Source organism: Dermochelys coriacea, chromosome 19 (genome assembly GCF_009764565.3).
Source record: "Dermochelys coriacea isolate rDerCor1 chromosome 19, rDerCor1.pri.v4, whole genome shotgun sequence".
Taxonomy (NCBI): domain Eukaryota; kingdom Metazoa; phylum Chordata; order Testudines; family Dermochelyidae; genus Dermochelys; species Dermochelys coriacea.
The window spans coordinates 9,477,311-9,493,931 of NC_050086.2; the positions used below are offsets into that span (position 1 = coordinate 9,477,311).

Here is a 16,621-nt window from a genome sequence, read left to right on the forward strand (position 1 = left end):
CGGCCCTGCGCGGTGGCTCACGGGAGGGGGCGGAGTCGCTCGCTCGCTCCCCAGCGGTAACCGGCGGGGCGGAGGCGCCATGCGCCGGCTAAGCCGGAGAGACGCGATACTGCGCAGGCGCATAGCGCGGAGCTGGGGGGATGAGCAGCTATCGGAAGTATGTCGTGACAGCGGCCTGAGTCGGTTATCGCCTTCTACTTCCGGGTCAGGGCCTCGATGGCTGACCGGAAGCGGAGGTGAGGGGGGGGGGAGGCGGAGGCGGAGCTGGTACCGGCGGGTTCTTCTGTGGAGAGAATTTCAGGGGGAGGGGTGACTGCGGTGGAGGTGCAGGAGGGGTTTGCGGCAGGTAAGGTGAGCGAGGGAGTCGGGGGCGAGGGCGGGGGGATATGGGGGGCGCGCAGGGCGGGGGAGTCGGGGGCATGGGGGGCGCGCAGGGCGGGGGAGTCGGGGGCGAGGGCGGGAGGCCATGGGGGGCGCGCAGGGCGGGAGGCCATGGGGGGCGCGCAGGGCGGGGGAGTCGGGGGCCAGGGCGGGGGGCCATGGGGGGCGCGCAGGGCGGGGGAGTCGGGGGCGAGGCCGGGGGTCAGGGCGGGGGAGTCGGGGGCATGGGGGGCGCGCAGGGCGGGGGCATGGGGGGCGCGTAGGGCGGGGGAGGCGGGGGCGGGGGGCATGGGGGGCGCGCAGGGCGGGGGAGTCGGGGGCATGGGGGGCGCGCGGGGCGGGGGGCATGGGGGGCGCGCAGGGGGTTGGGGGTTGGTGAGAGCTGCGTAACTGAGTTATGTACGAAGGGGGAGGTGTTTCCCTCGGGTATTGCCTCTGCCACTCTGGGCTTATCTGTAAAGTGAGGGTGAGAGACTGAGAGTCCCAGGGCTGGACTGGGGGAGAGGAGGGTGTGAATACAGGACCTCGCTAACAACTCCCCCAGCTTGATCTTTCTGAAAACCTTTCTTCTCTAGTGCTGCCCTTGCTGGGTTTTAAACAGCAGGGATATCTCCTCGGAAGCAGGTCTCTTTCACACACACACACACACACAAACAGTTATTTTACAAATGGGGAAGCTGAGGCACTGCGAGGTGAAGCCGATAATCAGCAGTAACGGTTGACAAGCCAGGAATAGAACAGAGGCTCCAGCTCTAACCACTAGGCCACACTCCCTCCCAGAACTGGGACTAGAATCCAGGAGTCCTGGCTCCTGATTTGACGCTGAACCACTTCACCCCACTCCCTCCCGAGTTCATCTTGCCCAGTCTTTTTTTAGTTGGAATTAAAGCTGCATCACTAATAGTCTCCAATTCTCTCCCTAACACAACAGGCAACTGGGGAGCATGCATGTCTAATTTTCATATCACTTCCTCAAGGGCCCTAACAGTAAAATGCACTGTGTCGTCATCATCATTAAGTGTTTTTTAAATGAATACTATTAAAATAAAACTCCCCATTCAAACCAAAAAGGCCCCTAGCCCCACTTGGGGCAAGGCTAGGAAAATAGATGAGCCTGGCTTTCTCTGATGGGCATATTGAGTTTCTTGTATTTTCCACTGCATGCATCCAATGAAGTGAGCTGTAGCTCACGAAAGCTTATGCTCAAATAAATTTGTTAGTCTCTAAGGTGCCACAAGTACACCTTTTCTTGTATCGTAACTCAAGAGTGAAGCTTGAGTGGTTTGTCTCTTGAAACATGGGAGGTTTCTCTTCAATTGTGAAGCAGCTGAGCTTATCCTGGAGCAATAGATGTCAGTCTCCATACTGCAGTTGTTGTCAATTCCTCTTTGGCTTCTCCCCCATTGATTACGCTGTGGGCTCCTGGGTGCACCAATGTTTGTACTCTTGTGTAAATGACATGAGCCAGGGAACAGTTAATGGTGGTTCTGTGCATGCTGCAGGCTGAAGAACACTTTGGCAGTGCCCCTCTCTGTCATGCGTAGTTATTTTTGGTTGACTGAGCTGTGGACTGTTAGCATATGCCACTTAACTGACCTTGGCTCAGTATGGAGGAGGGCTGTCATGTCTTGTTTTCTCTACATGGCTGATGTTTATATGTCCTTTGCCACACTTGTTGCTCTTGAGCCACCAATTTTGTGGTAATCACTGCTGAAAAAAGGTGGTGATTTTATCACAGCAAACCTGAGGTGAACTTGTATTTGTATATGAAGGCACCTGGATGCTATGGTGACTGCAGATTTCATTAGAGACAGTTGCTTGCTTCATGAAGTTCTCCATGTAATTCATATAGTTCTAATGTTACTGGAAGGGATGAAAGTGGACTACGACAAATTAACTCTCTCCCATGAGAAATCAAGGAGAGGAAATGAGCTGAGGGGAAAAAAATTCCTTTCAGACAACTAACTGCTAAATCTTGAGAGGCCTGCTTATGTTAGGGAGACATGTCATTTTAAATGCCTTTTTTGGCTTCTCTTTGGATCTTGGCAGTCAGAGCAGCAGCTTCTTTCTGCAGACCTTTGTCAGCATGAGACTTTCTCTGTTGTTTCGCTGGTGCTTAAAACACCCTAGGCATGTTGAAAATAAGGAGCTTAAAAGGACACCATCAGCTGGAAGGTAGTCAACTTCAAAACCCTGAGTTAGATGTATTTCCAAGTATACGCCTACCCCTGAGCGCCCCACCCCCAGCCAATCTCTATGGGATTTTAATCACATTTTACTAGTTTTAAATACCTTTCTCTCTGTTATGTGAGAGATTTTCCCCCCACGCGCGCGCACACCCATCCGCAACTAACCAGGGGAACAAAAATCCTGTCAAAGGTATGAAGTTGACAAAACAGGAAACCCTCCCTCCCCCCCAAAACCTAATTATTCTCCTCTGTGCCCATCACTAGAGGATTCTCTTTCATGGGTCTCAAGCATCCTCAAGGCCAGATGGAACCGCCAAAGCTTAATGTTTTCCGATGGTGTCATCCCCCTAACCCCCCGCCCTTCCCTCCAGTTCCCCTACCAGTAAGTGGAATGTTCTGATCCTGTGATGTGAGTAGTACAGTGTTCAACTGCCTCCAACTGGCAGTTCCTTTGTCACTATTAGCAGGTGAGGAGATCCCCTCTAGCTGCTCCTGTGGGTTGGGGGGTGTGGGTGTGTGTGATTTTTCTGCCTTTGTTCTTTCCACCTTCCTGGGGAGTGTGAGTTTAGATGTGAGAGGCCTGTCTTTACAGAACCTTGCTAAACACATTTCCTGTCCCCTTTATCTGCCTGAAAACCTGCCCTATTGGTACCTACCTCTAAGGAGCTCAAATAAGAGATGCCTCGACTTACCCACCTAGCCTTATTTGGGAGGCAAGTGCCATGGCTAAGAGGGAGAAACTGCCCGTCACCATGGTAACTTCGTGGCAGAGCTAAGAGTAGAATCCAGGGGTCCTAGCATCCAGTCTGGCTCTTGAACCATGTGATCACACACACTCCTTAGTTCATTTTGTACAGTATTTCTCAGCTGGGATTAAAACTGCTTTTTGAGGAAGGCTGCCTGATTACCTCTATTCAAGGTCCAGAAGTATTGTGAGTTCGGAAGGACAACATCCCACTTGATATTCACCTCAGCTGTAAGGGTGGCAGAATTTCTTGGCCTTAAGGGCTATTTTAAAACCACTGACTGCATGCCCAAAAAAGGGCCATGTTAACTACCCTTCTGATAAACGTAGGGCTCTTTGTAAAGTTGACTTAGATATTGATGTTTAAATACACAAATGCAGAACTTGTCCACATCTAGGCTCATCGTGGGGTGTTTTTTTTTTTTAGTGAGAAAATCTGTGTTTTTCAAGGTGAAATAATATGAAGCCGCCTTATGTTTCTTGGCGCTGCAATTTTCATCTCTGATTTAATTGATCATCCAGTTTGGGAACTTTCTCTACAGCCTGAGATGGAAACAGAATCAGTAAGTACAACATTTCTTTGAAAAATACTTAATTTTGCAGAGCCAGGGGATCCCAAAACTTCTCATTCTGCAGAACACATCATGAGAGAGACGGTCTCATTTGTCATCTCTCTTCCCAGTACCCCAACCTTTATTGCTTGTTTAAGAGCTAAAGAATGGACTGTCACTTCATATACTCACTATCTATTCGGTTTTATTATATATAAAATTTAGCTATTCCGTTTGAATTGTGAGATTACAAGTACATTAAGGAACTTCCTGGTATACCATAAATCAAGTGTTGCTTTGGCTTTCAAATCTATATTATAGGAATTGGTGGATTTATAGCCTGGTGACTCAATTTATTGTTTAATATACGGGTAAACAATTTAAAACCAGCACTATCTGGTAGCTTAGGTCCAAAATACAAACTTTGGGCTTCTTAAAACATTTTTGTATCAACCAACTATTAATAGAGGTTTTTGCATGAATTGAAAAATAATAAACTTGTTTTGGATTTAAACATTTACCTCCAGAGTTTGCCAAAGTCTAGAAGATGACTATAAACAGACATGAAACTGACTAAAGAGGTGATTTTCAAAGGCACAAATACCAGTTAGGCACCTCACTTTTTCATTGGCTTTCATGGGTTTGTAGAAAGAAGATCCTAATTTGAAAATAAATATTGGTACTTGCTGGTACGCTTGTTTAACTTTTTATTCTTTTAAAAATGGCTAAAAGAGGTGCCATAGGTTTGAATTTAGTTTATATGGTGGCTCTTGACACTTTCAGAAACTACCTTTTTAAAATCTATTCTTTATTTATTTGAAATATTTCATAAAATGTTGTCTTGATTCTCAGACTATCCCAATTTGGCAGAACAAACCCTATGGCTCATCACGCAGTGTTGTCAGGAGGATTGGGACAAACCTTCCTTTAAAACCCTGTCCTAGAGCATCTTTTGAGGTAAGGGAATTCATGAGAGATTCTGGAAATACATACAGGACTCTGCAGTTCTTTAGCAGCAGAAATAATTCTGATTTGCCATTCCTTCCCATAGCAAAGTAAAGTATTTTTTGAAATTGGAAATGCACCACATGCAGTCAATAGGGTTGTATAAATTATCAGTTTTAACAATTTTAACTCTTCCTAGTTTTGTAAATCCCTGAAATGATCAGTGGCAAAATGGGAACAGCAAGTTCTATACAATCATGCCTACAATCGGGAAGGAGCATGAGCTAATGATTAGAGGGGACTGAGTCCAAACTTTTGGATCCTATTCCCAGCTGAGCCACTGAGTGTGTGACCTTGGGCAAGTCACTTAACCTCTCTGTGCCTCTGTTTCCCAAACCATAACATGAGGCTTATGATACATGTCTACCTCATTGGGAGTTTGAGAGTTAGCTCAATAATGGTATTGCTTTGTAGCTGAAAAGTGGTGTTCGTGTGCTTGCTAATTTTTTCCTTTTTTTTGGCTGCATTTCAGGCAATAGTGAGTACATTTTTGCAGGTTCATTTTCCAGTTTTATGATACATATCAAAAAAGCTAAGAGGACAGTTTCATAAACCAGTACATGAAATGCTGGGTGTGTTTATCTGAATCCATCTACGCTGGCTTCGTACAACGAAGGCTCAGCTTTGAATCTGATGCAGAGAAGGCTTCATCTTTAAACTGTACCAAACGCATTAAACAGAACAAAACCATTGTTTGTTATAATGTCACTATGTTCTCCCTAGGTTCTACCAAACATTTCAGAGCTGTATCTAAACGATGGACCTCCAGTCCCCACTCTGGCAGATATTGCATGGATAGCAGCAGATGAAGGAGAAACCTACGCTAGAGTCAGGTATTTTTTACTTTCTTTCTCTCCCCATAACTTTGTCTTTCCATTCTTCCTGGGTGTTTTTTCTGAAAGATAAAACAGTAATTGATCAAATGCTCAAAATTTCTTGACACTTAAGCATCTGACCAGAACAACTCATTGATTTATTTTTTTTTTCTTTGAAAATTGTTCCATAGAGAGGAGGGGATGAGAAATTTTGGCCAAGGACACTAGGGCAAACTCTTACAGAAAGTGCCAGGGGATACTTAACGTTCAACTAGAGTGGCTGGGCTCTTAGCTTTTAAGATCGTAACTGAAAGACCTCCACCTAGTAAACTACATGGTGCTCGGGGTATCTACTTCAGAAGGATGAAGGGCTGTCATATCCCTTCTGGGATTCACACATGGTGGTCCAGGGTCTACTTCTATCCATTTCACTTTTTGAAGTTCTAGGGAAGGCCACGTTAATGTGTCTTGAGAAAAAAAATGTAGGCCTTTTGCAGTTCGAGAAACTGTGTAATGGGGACAGGTGATGCCCCCATGTGCGCACACTATCAAATGCCACTCCATTGTACAGAAATGTAAACCAGCCAGAAGAGAGGAATATAGAATATCAGGGTTGGAAGGGACCCCAGAAGATCATCTAGTCCAACCCCCTGCTCAAATTGGGGATTGGCCCTGCTTTTTGTCCCAGATCCTTAAATGGCCCTCTCAAGGATAGAACTCGCAACACTGGGTTTAGCAGGCCAATGCTCAAACCACTGAGCTATCCCTCCCCATCCTGGTTAAGGCTCTAGACCGAAAGTTCGGAGGCTTGCTTTTTTTGTTCCTGCATTTGCCACAGACTTCCTGTGTTGGGCAGCAGTTTTTGTGTAGTTTCTGTGCCTCATTTTCCTCCTCTATAGAACAGGGATATCATCTACCTGCCATGAGTATCCTGATGTATTGTTTGTAAAATACTTTGCAGTTCTTGGGTGGAAGGCTGTAGAAATACAAAACATTATTGCTTGAGTGTGTGACTGATGGGCTTTTGTGCTGTACTTCTTAGGAGTGACACTCGCCCATTAAAGCACAAGTGGAAGCCCAGCCCGTTCTTTGTTATACAGCGAAATGCTTCAGTCCCCAACTTGAGAAAGCAGGAAGAGAAGCTGCTGATCTTGAAGAAACCTGGTTTACCGGCCCTCAGTCGGACGACGGAGCTTCAAGATGAGCTGAGTCACCTGCGGAGTCAAATAGCTAAAATTGTAGCTGCAGATCCAGGTAGGAACATAAGTCCTTCTTTTCTAACAATAAAAGGTTTGAGACAGTGAACCGTGATGATTCCACGATAAAAAGCAGTGAGTACTGGTCAGATACTTTATCAAAACATTGCCAGTATTCTGGCTTTTTACATAAAAATGCAAGACAATAGATATTTTGTCGTCTTTGGACCCCTATCTCTAGCATGTGACTTAGCGATCTAATACAATATATACGTTTGTAGCGGTATGCATAGCCAAAGCTGTCCTAACAGCTCATTGTTATAACTACAGCTGAGTGGAACATCGTAGGAGTTTGACTAGTGGGGAGATGACAACCATGCTGATCCTATTGCTTCCTAAGAGCTGGCAGTGCATTAATGGAATACAATCATTTCCAGCATCCATGTAGTGGAACATGAATGACATAAACGGCTAGAGTTGTACTCTGCTATTGTGTATTCTACATGTTCCTTCCTTCCCCTTGTTTGTGCAATGTCCTCTATGATGTCAGTAGAACGAATGGTACTGTTTGTACGTATTGGCATTTGTTTAATACGTTTAATATTTACAAGGGAGGGATAGCTCAGTGGTTTGAGCATTGGCCTGCTAAACCCAGAGTTATGAGTTCAATCCTTGAGGGGGCCATTTAGGGAACGGGCAAAAATTGGGGATTGGTCCTGTTCTGAGCAGGGGGTTGGACTAGATGACCTCCTGAAGTCCCTTCCAACCCTGATATATTCTATGATTCTAATTAGTACTACCAAAATCAACTGTAACTGTACTGGAGAGAGAGAGAGGTGGAGGGTGTTTAGTTTCCAGTCTGAGCGACTTCCATTGAATGAAAATGTTGGGGATTTAGTCTTGTCATTTTTGCACCCAGGCCTGTTGTTTAAAAGGGGTTGTTTTCCTCTTTCTTTGGGAGTGTGATGTAAGTGTTCTGGTTTTTCGTGACCAGAGATGAGTACTAATTGTTCTCGGGCCAGTTAAGCTTTTTCAGAAGAGGCCAGCTGGAGTTCACAGATTAATAGATTATAAAGCCAGAAGGGACCATTGTGATCATCTAGTCTGATCATGTGCACAACATCATCTTGAATTAATTCTAGTTGGTTGACTGCTGCCTGTCATAAACACACTGATTTTAGTTGTGTGTTAAGCTCAAAAAATGCAAGTAATTTTAATGTGAAAGGGGAAATTCCATCCTTCAGTTTGCTCTTATGGTCTAGCTTCTGCTGGGTGGCTCTGGAAATAAACAGGATGCTATTTTTGGTGAAACCCCAAAGTACATAGTGGCATCACATGCTTGTTCATACTGCTGACCAGAATCTCAGAGCTGTGCAAAACCAGAAGTAACCTTGAGGCCTTGTTAATCTTACAACTTTAAAACCTTTTAAAAGTAGCAACTTGGCACATTCCTGGAACTTGAACCTTTTCCAAAACAGCTTCTCTTGTAGGAAGCTGCATCTGTTGTTCGTGTGCAGTGTACTTGAACTGTTGGTGTACAACCAAGGTACAAAGAGTGGTTATAATTTGGCTTTCTGTCAATGACATAAAAGAGGGGAAACTTGTAACTTTGTTATGGCAAAAAATGCGAAAGCCTTTTCCATTTTTAAATAAAATGCAGTGAGCTTTGAGCAGGGGGTTGGACTAGATGACCTCTTGAGGTCCCTTCCAACTCTGAGATTCTGATTCTATGATGTCATGACACTATCTTAAATACTGCTCTTTGTCATGGGAAATTGTGTAAGTGAAATATCCTTTATTCTGCAATTAAATATAGTTTTGCTTGTTTTGTTTTTTTTTAATTTAAAACCCAGGGCACGCTTCCCTACTCGACTACAGAACCAAATCTAATCCTTCAGGGAGAAGGAGACAGTTGAGTAGGGTGACACTTTTATGAAAAATACATCGTCCTAGGATCTGTCTGAAGTCATAGCTGTGATGAACTTGCAACCTTATAAACAATATAAGCAATTGCTTATAGTTAGTCCTGTTACAAGGGGAGACACTTACTCATTACATCCTCAGACTATACTGGATTTAGTTTGAACATTGGCCTCTGCATTTCAGACAGGAATCTTATGTATTCGGTTCAGCCCATTCTAACTTATTTTATCCATCTTTAATATAGGATGTTTTTGTCTAGATCACAATTAATTTTTAAATGAGATGCTGTACAAAGTTGGCCATCTAGTGTATCTGTAATGATCCACTCAGGACAGAATTTGGCCACAAGTTCATGGGTCACAGTTACATGCACAGAATACCTAGGGGAGTGCTTGTGTGAGTTTGTTTTTTCAGATGTGGAAACTGAGGCAGAGAGGTTCTCTGGGACAAGACTACACTGGATGAGAGTGAAAAAGCTGCTTTTAGAACTTCAGATTTTTTGATTCCCAGGCTTGTATTCTAACCACTGGACATGCTGCCTCAAAAGTAACTGAAGGCAGAATTTAACCCTTAAAATGTCAGTGTACACTACCTCTTAATCAGCTATTGGTACCTTTCATTCTCCTTTAAGCCATATAGCGTCAGAAACAGCTTTAACGCTTCCAAGTTGAGTAGTAAAATGGGGGTTTAATGATAGAATAGTTATGACTCTTGCTCAAACCACATGAGCCTTGTCTCATCCCCACCCCCTCCCTATGCCAGAAGATTAAGAATTTTTCCAAACTCTTCCAAGATACTTCGTGGTCATATTTAGGTTGCATATGTAGAACAATAATTACATTTTTTCCTGATCTCTGGCGCATTTGTACTCTTAGAAAAAGACAAAGCACAGATGAAGGGGGAAAGGCATTAGCTGATCTGTACGCAAAACAATCTGTAATTTAACACAGCATGTACTGTGCAGAGGTCAGGTAGTTTAAGGAAAGTACATATGCATCTTGTTGTCTATTAAACCATAAGGTATCAAAGAACATAAGCACTAAAAGGCTGAAAGAACTCCAGGGGTGGGGGAGACTGTGAAAGTGAAGCATGTGCCCTCTTTGGAAAGACTGTTACCCTCATTCTTCCTCCTCATGTAAGATCCAAGAGGAGCAATTGAATTAGAAACACAGACTGGAGAAAATGTCTTGAGAGCAAGATGTCGGATCAGTCAACTAAACTGTTCAACTCCCCTTAATTAGAGGAAGGTGGTGATTGTGAGCGAATCAGAGGTCTACATGGGAAACACTGATCATGTGTTTCTCCCTCCCTGGCAATGTGACCAGGTTTGTCAGCTCGCTTATAAGGGCTTTTTGCAAAGTCTACAGCATATTTTGATTTCAGTACTTTGGAATTATAATTGAGAAGATAGTTGCAGCCAAGTAATCTGATGATCCAAGTGCTAACTACCGTTCTTAATCTCTTTTTGGAGGTGTTGGTGGAAAGTAATGGGTACTGTGCAACTGGCTTTATCTACATCAACAAAATGACTCTGGTCGCTGGAAACTGAAAGCGAGTCTGTGCGGTTTTGTAAGCTCCTTTCTGACATAGAAAAGGCTCTTCTAGAAGATGCGTGTACTCTAATGTTAAATAAATTAGGGAAAAATCCAAGGTCCCAAAGGGCATTCATATCTGTGTCAATATTTAAAATGCAGGAGTGCATAGTTCCCAGTCCTATGTTCATACTGTCATGTGTAGAAATGCCTGAGATCCATGTGTAATGGTTTTCAGAACAAAATGGAAAGGAACAACTTGGTAGAGGCATTGTGTAAGGGGGACAGCCCTGGTTAAAGGCTTGGGATGGTGCTGTAGGAGGAAGACCCTGGACTGGAAGAGGAAGAATGGCCTTCTGCTTAAGGAATTCAACTGGGACCCAGGAGACCTTTGTTCTGTTCCCAGATTTCACAGATGTTTTGTTTGTCCTTAACTACGTAACTTAATCTCTGTGCCTTGGTTTCCCACCTGTAAAATGGAAATAATACTTCCCTGGCTCCCAGGGGCCAGTGAAGATAAAGTCCATCTTTGCAAGATGCATGGTAATATAGTGATGGAGGCTGTATGTGGACCCAGATTTGTAGACAGAAGCATGGTATAAGAGGCAGTGGGGATGAGAGCTGTAAGGGAGGGGCAGGAGGGCTGTAGGAAGCAGTGGGCATGTGGAGGGTAAAAGGGAAAGCCCTGGGTCATATTTATTTTTGCATAACTTGGGGGAGGTTGGCCAAGATCTGAGCTTGATTTATATTTTACTGCTTAGAAAAATAAGGTGGTTTGGCACTAGTTTACGTATCTACGTATATTGTTTTCTTTTTCAGCTTCCGCTTCATTAACGCCAGATTTATTATCTCCAGGAAGTTCAAATGTATCTTCTCCCTTACCTTGTTTTGGATCCTCATTCCAATCTACAACTTCCTTTGTCATTAGTGATATCACAGAGGAGGCAGAATTAGAAATTCCGGAGCTTCCATCGGTTTCCATGCTTTGTTCTGCAACCTCTGAATGTTGTAAACCAGAACCAAAGGATGCTGACGAGGAAGATTCTGTGTCTCTTTCGAAGGCCAGCAGTTTTGCAGACATGATGGGCATACTTAAAGACATTCATAGGATGAAACAGAACAAAGATTTGTAAGTCTCTCCTGAACCTCTTTTATTTTCTGTGTGAATGTTCCTGTCTTTTTTTTTTTGTGTTTCAAAGCATTGTAGACACATTGAATATTGTGTTTATCTGCTTGTCTTTCGTGCTATAATCATGCTTTACAAAGAAATTTGTTGTACCTTAGAACTGCTGATATTTCTAGATCTGTTTTATTTGCCTCCAAAATGATTGCCTTTGAGCCAAGCCAAGCCTTTGAATTTAAGGGTAGAAAACACTGGAAAGAGGGGGGAAGTAGTGCATGTCTGCTAGCATACTGCTTGACAACTCTGCTTCAACCCATCCACACCAAAAATCATCTTGCTTTTTTTTATTGTTTAACAAAATGTGTGGGGAGAGGAGACATCCATGCTGTGACTCTTCATATGTGAAGCCCTCTGAGACGCTGCCTTACTATTGTCAGATATCTGCACACCCCTCACCTCTAAGCTCCGTGCCCACCTCGTGCCTTTTTCCTCATAAGTGCTGTTCTGAAAGCAGATTTATCGTACTGTTGTCTTGTAACCTGGGAACACCAAGTCACTGACATGCTTACCTGTGCATTGTCGGGGACAGGACCCTCCCAATGAAGAAATACCTTCTCTAATATCTCAGTTGGCCTTTGTACTATCCTTGTTTCACATGGACGACATGGAATTAGACTGATGAAGCTCAACCCTTTCACCAGGACACCCCAAAATCCATGTGGCCATTTCTATGGTATTGTGAGGAGCCCTATTCAATATCAGAATAAAGAACATTTTGAATCATCTTTCTGCTCCTTATGAATGTTACGCCTAATCCAATTAAAGAGAGTCTCTGGCACCAAAAAATAAAGCACTGAAATATACTCTGTACAGCTCAGCCTGCACCTAAAGTATCATTACTCTCAAATTTTCCAAAGAAATATTTATTCAGAAGTGGAAATTTATCCCTCCTCCATTACAGTTCTTGTTGTTAATCTTTCTGGAGGCTGGAGTAGGAGTCAAACTTAAATGAATTTCTCCCGCTCATGAATACGCACTGGATCTGTATCCTCTTTTGAATTGCAGATTGAAGTTTTTTCCTGTCCGTCCATAGGACCTTTTTTTGGGCATCCATTGCTATTTTGATTTATCACAGTCAAAGGAGATGTAATTTTCAAAAAAAAAAAAAAAAAAAGTTTTTTTGCAGGATTTAGTAGGGTTGCATCAATTTCCGTTGTCAGGCATTAGGTAATTTCGTCTGCGATGTCATAGTTGGGAAATGTGAATCATCTTCTTTTTCTGATGGAAAGCCAGACTTTCTTCAGACTGTTAAGTTTGAACCCCCATCAGAAATGGGCTAAAACGTAGCTAAAGTGCCTACAAGCATTTGTTACACTTGTGCAACACAATATTTAACCCTAATTGAGTAAATTCATTTTCAAAAAGATAAAGTAAACTTCCCCTGGAGGCTCCACTCTTGTGTGAGGGGAAATTGCCAAACACCTGGGGCATACTGGGCCTAGGAATCGTGCACTATGCAGAACAACGCTGATTAGGGAAAGACCTGCAATAATTTTTTTTTTCAGGTGGGAGATTCAGGAAGCTCATTCCGTGTGTCAGAAGCTGCAGAGAAGGTGGCTCTCACACCAGCATTCCCAAGTTCATGGGGAAGGTGCTCGATGAATAGGGATTGGTGCTGAGGCATTTCACAAGGTCTTTGAGGGGGACCTGGAGCAAGTTCGTGGAGAGTTTTAGAAACAAGCACACTGACTTTCTTAGGCTTATTCTTAAAATGACTCTTGAACTAGTGGATGCACTTGGTTGAGCAGCTTGGTTAGCGTGAGAATGCAGGTAGCAATATTATCCCCATGTCTATTCAGTCATCTTGTGTACGCTCCTGCATGGATTAGATATGGAGTTAGATAACAGACGTAGCTGAAGTCCTCTTAAAGGCTTGTCATGGATGGGGTTGGGGCCTTATGGTACAAGTGCTCATATTTTGACTTTATGCTTTCCTGGCCAAAATGCATAGGGATAACTAATGATGAATGAAAAGGACACTTCGTGGAATGTTTACATCTTGTTCCTGAACCGGCCGAATAGGAGAAGGAAATAACATGAGCTATGGCTCAGACACAAGGAGATTACCACTGGGGTGAATATTGGGCTGGAGGGTAGGGGGAGAGAATGTCAGACATGACCTCTCTCTAGGATCAGCAGGAACGGAGCACGGCCACTGAGAACAGTCTAGGTGAAACTGTGCCCCTGTCTGTGACCAGAGGATTTGAAGGCAACCGCAGACTTTAACTCTTCCAGCAAATATGTACACGCATTCCCCCCGCCCCCCATTGTGCAGGGAGGGCTCTAGTGTGAACCCTCAGGGCGTTTCAGATAAAGTTAAAGGACTTGTCCGGCACAGCAAGATTTGATGGTGTTGACATATATGCGGCTGGTCATGCAGATAGTTCTATAGAAGGTGTGTGTTTGACTTTCAGGGTAGCGCCCTCATCTGTTCCAGTCATTCTGTTTCCCCAGATGAGATGGAATTGCATGATTCCCCGGGAAGTCAGTATACATACACCTGAGCAGTAGGTGAGTCTCAGTCCCCAAGATCAGGCTCTTGTAGGTGGGGGGAAGGTAGTCTGAGCCATGGAATGGTAACACACAGCTATGCAGAACTGAGGGTGGCATAGAGAGAAGAGCCCCAATTTTCTTGCTGCTTATTTATCAGCAGTTCCCATTGACTTCACTGGAAGTCGCTCCGATGCAGGAGCAAGAGAATGGGACCAGTATAATTTTAGGGACTGCGGGTGATATGCATACACTGCTTCGATCATGCTGCTGTAGCGCCATAACATAGACCCTTCCTGCGTCGACGGAAGGGGATTTTCTGTTGATGTAGTTAATCCACCTCTCCAAGAGGTGGTAACTAGGTCGAAAGAATTCTTCCACCCAGCTAGCTGCCTCTACACTGGGGTAGATTGAGTTCACCATGCCACAACATTCTTCAAAGCCCTGAGCAACTTAACTAGATGGATCTAGTTTTTAATTGTAGACCAGGCATGTATCTGATGGTTTATGCCTTTATCCAAAGAAGGGGCTAGTCCTTCTCCAGGTAGCTATGTTCCAATGGCCTTATTCTGTGAAGGGGAGGTATTACCAGTAACTATTAGCACAGACATCTGTAAAGTAGAATGCAAAAGTCTTGTATGAGGATATCTAACAAATTCTATCCCACTGGGACTGGACGGGCAGAGAGCCCTGCTTTTCTGTTCAGCCAAGGCCCGTTTCCCACAGGAAATAACTGCTCGCCTGATTAACAGGAGAGGCTGAATCGCATTGTATGCAAATTTATTTTAGTCTATTACTGAGAGTTCTTTTTTTTCCTGATTAAATTGGTATTCAGAATGACTGGCCCAGATCCTAGGCAAACACTGTGGTAGCAATAACATGAATTGCCATGTCTCCAGTGGATTTACCGAAAGATAACGGCCTTCATTTGTGGAAAGGTTGTGGTGATGTTTTCCCTAATGCTTCCTCTTACGCTGTATTACCAAATCTGTAACCACAGGCTTCACGCCATATATTGCTTGAGCTCAACTGCACTGTTCTTGTCTGTCCCTCTATCTTAGCCTATTGCCTTGTCTCCAAAGTACAGTACGAGCACTTGGAGATGAGGGTTACAATATCTAAATGAGAGCTGGGTGAATAGCTGTGAATAATGTATTCCATGTGACTTAGAAATTAACTGGTGAACAATTGTCTTTGTTGTTTGACCAGCACAAATTGACGATTGCCCTCCAGGCTTGCCTCATACCATGGTGATGTGCCATATATCTGATGAGAGTTGGTTGGGACTCCCTAAAATGCTGTGGCGGTGAGCAGCTTGTACCTCCCTGACCAGCTGAATACAACACTTAGTTATTGTGTGCCTGGAAAGCAACAAGACCCTAAAAGCCTGGATTTATTGTGGTGAATTGCTGGGCTTGAATCGCCCAGCCCTGGAATCTAACTGATACAGCTTTTGCTGTGTCTTATCCTGCTGATATCAGTTCTGTATTTCACATAAAATGTTTAGTGAACAAAAAGTGAATGTGAAAAGATCTAGTGGGGTTATTCTTAGAACATCTGTTATTTCACAGCAGATGTACATTAATGAGTTGTGAAATATCCTTTCCACAGCCACCTATAGTAAATGATCTCAGTCATCTTAGAACTGATTATAGAGTCCTTGATCTCTTTGAGGTTATTGTGGTGATTTATATGGCCATCCCAGCAGGAGCAGGTGTAGAAGCAGCGTCATGAGTGTCTGACTTAGAAGAATCATGAGGCAGCATGAACTGAAGTTGTTTTCAAGCGGCAGCGTCCCTGGGGTCTGTCCCTCGTCTGACCAGTTTCCCGAACTCCGATGGTACCAGAGCCAGCAGTATAAAGTGAATGTGTAAAAAGGGAGTTCAATGACCATTTTAATTTTTGTGGGTGGAGATGCCATTTACACCTAATGATGATTAAATCAATGCTTCTCTGATGCTCCTGTTTAGGAACTGGTGTTAAAACCCACAGCCTGGAAACTTCAGGAATGAGTATGAGACACATTTGCATGTTTCCACCATTAAAATCAGAATAGAGCCCTTTTAATAGCTGATGCCCTTTGGAAAGGAATGGTCTGTGTAGTGTTCCAGCTGATCCGTTCATTCAGTGTGTGGTTAAAAACATTTAGCGTGAGGATCTGCTTTGAATGTGAGTACGTTTTTATAAGTACTGATGGTGTGACTGATCTAATTCAGGTGTAATTGCGCATTAATTTGTCCATGATTACTTTCCTGGTTGTTGTAGTTCTTTGGTGAGAATTTCTAGAGAATCAAGATGCTGATATTTAATTGCAGTGCTGCTTGATGTTGGTTGAAGGTACCCCCTCTGCTGCTAGTTGCCTGGTGTCAGTTTTCTACAATAGCTGCTGGTTGTGCGCTGTTGCTGGAGGCTTGTTCTCTCCCTCTCAGATTTCCCCCATATCTCTTTTAGCTACCCATGGTGGGGATGAGCTTTTTCCTTGTGATCTGTACTACTTCAGTCTTTATTGCTGCAGTCTCACTTTGCCTCTTCCTGCATCTGCTCTTGCCTTCTCTCCTATACCCATTGCCCTTCGGAAGCAGTTTATTGGAACGCTGGATGATTTTGGATT

General features: G+C 43.8%; 1 protein-coding gene across 12 annotated transcripts in view; it reads left to right on the forward strand.

The window, feature by feature from the left end:
• Positions 1-16,621, forward strand: part of MTFR1L (mitochondrial fission regulator 1 like) — an 18,754-nt gene continuing 2,133 nt past the window's right edge. The window contains exons 1-7 of one of the 12 annotated variants that reach the window (XR_006278239.1): positions 210-346; positions 3,743-3,878; positions 4,719-4,823; positions 5,595-5,704; positions 6,729-6,940; positions 11,157-11,466; positions 15,981-16,179. Coding sequence is in view for 10 of the 12 variants with exons in the window: in XM_038377943.2 (XP_038233871.1) it covers positions 3,789-3,878; positions 4,719-4,823; positions 5,595-5,704; positions 6,729-6,940; positions 11,157-11,466 (827 nt within the window). In the remaining 2 variants the exon portion in view is untranslated. Of the gene's footprint in view, positions 352-3,429; positions 3,642-3,742; positions 3,879-4,718; positions 4,824-5,594; positions 5,705-6,728; positions 6,941-11,156; positions 11,467-15,980; positions 16,180-16,621 lie in introns of those variants that run through there. The other 11 variants (XR_006278240.1, XM_038377943.2, XM_043506064.1 and 8 more) reach the window with 11 other exon arrangements.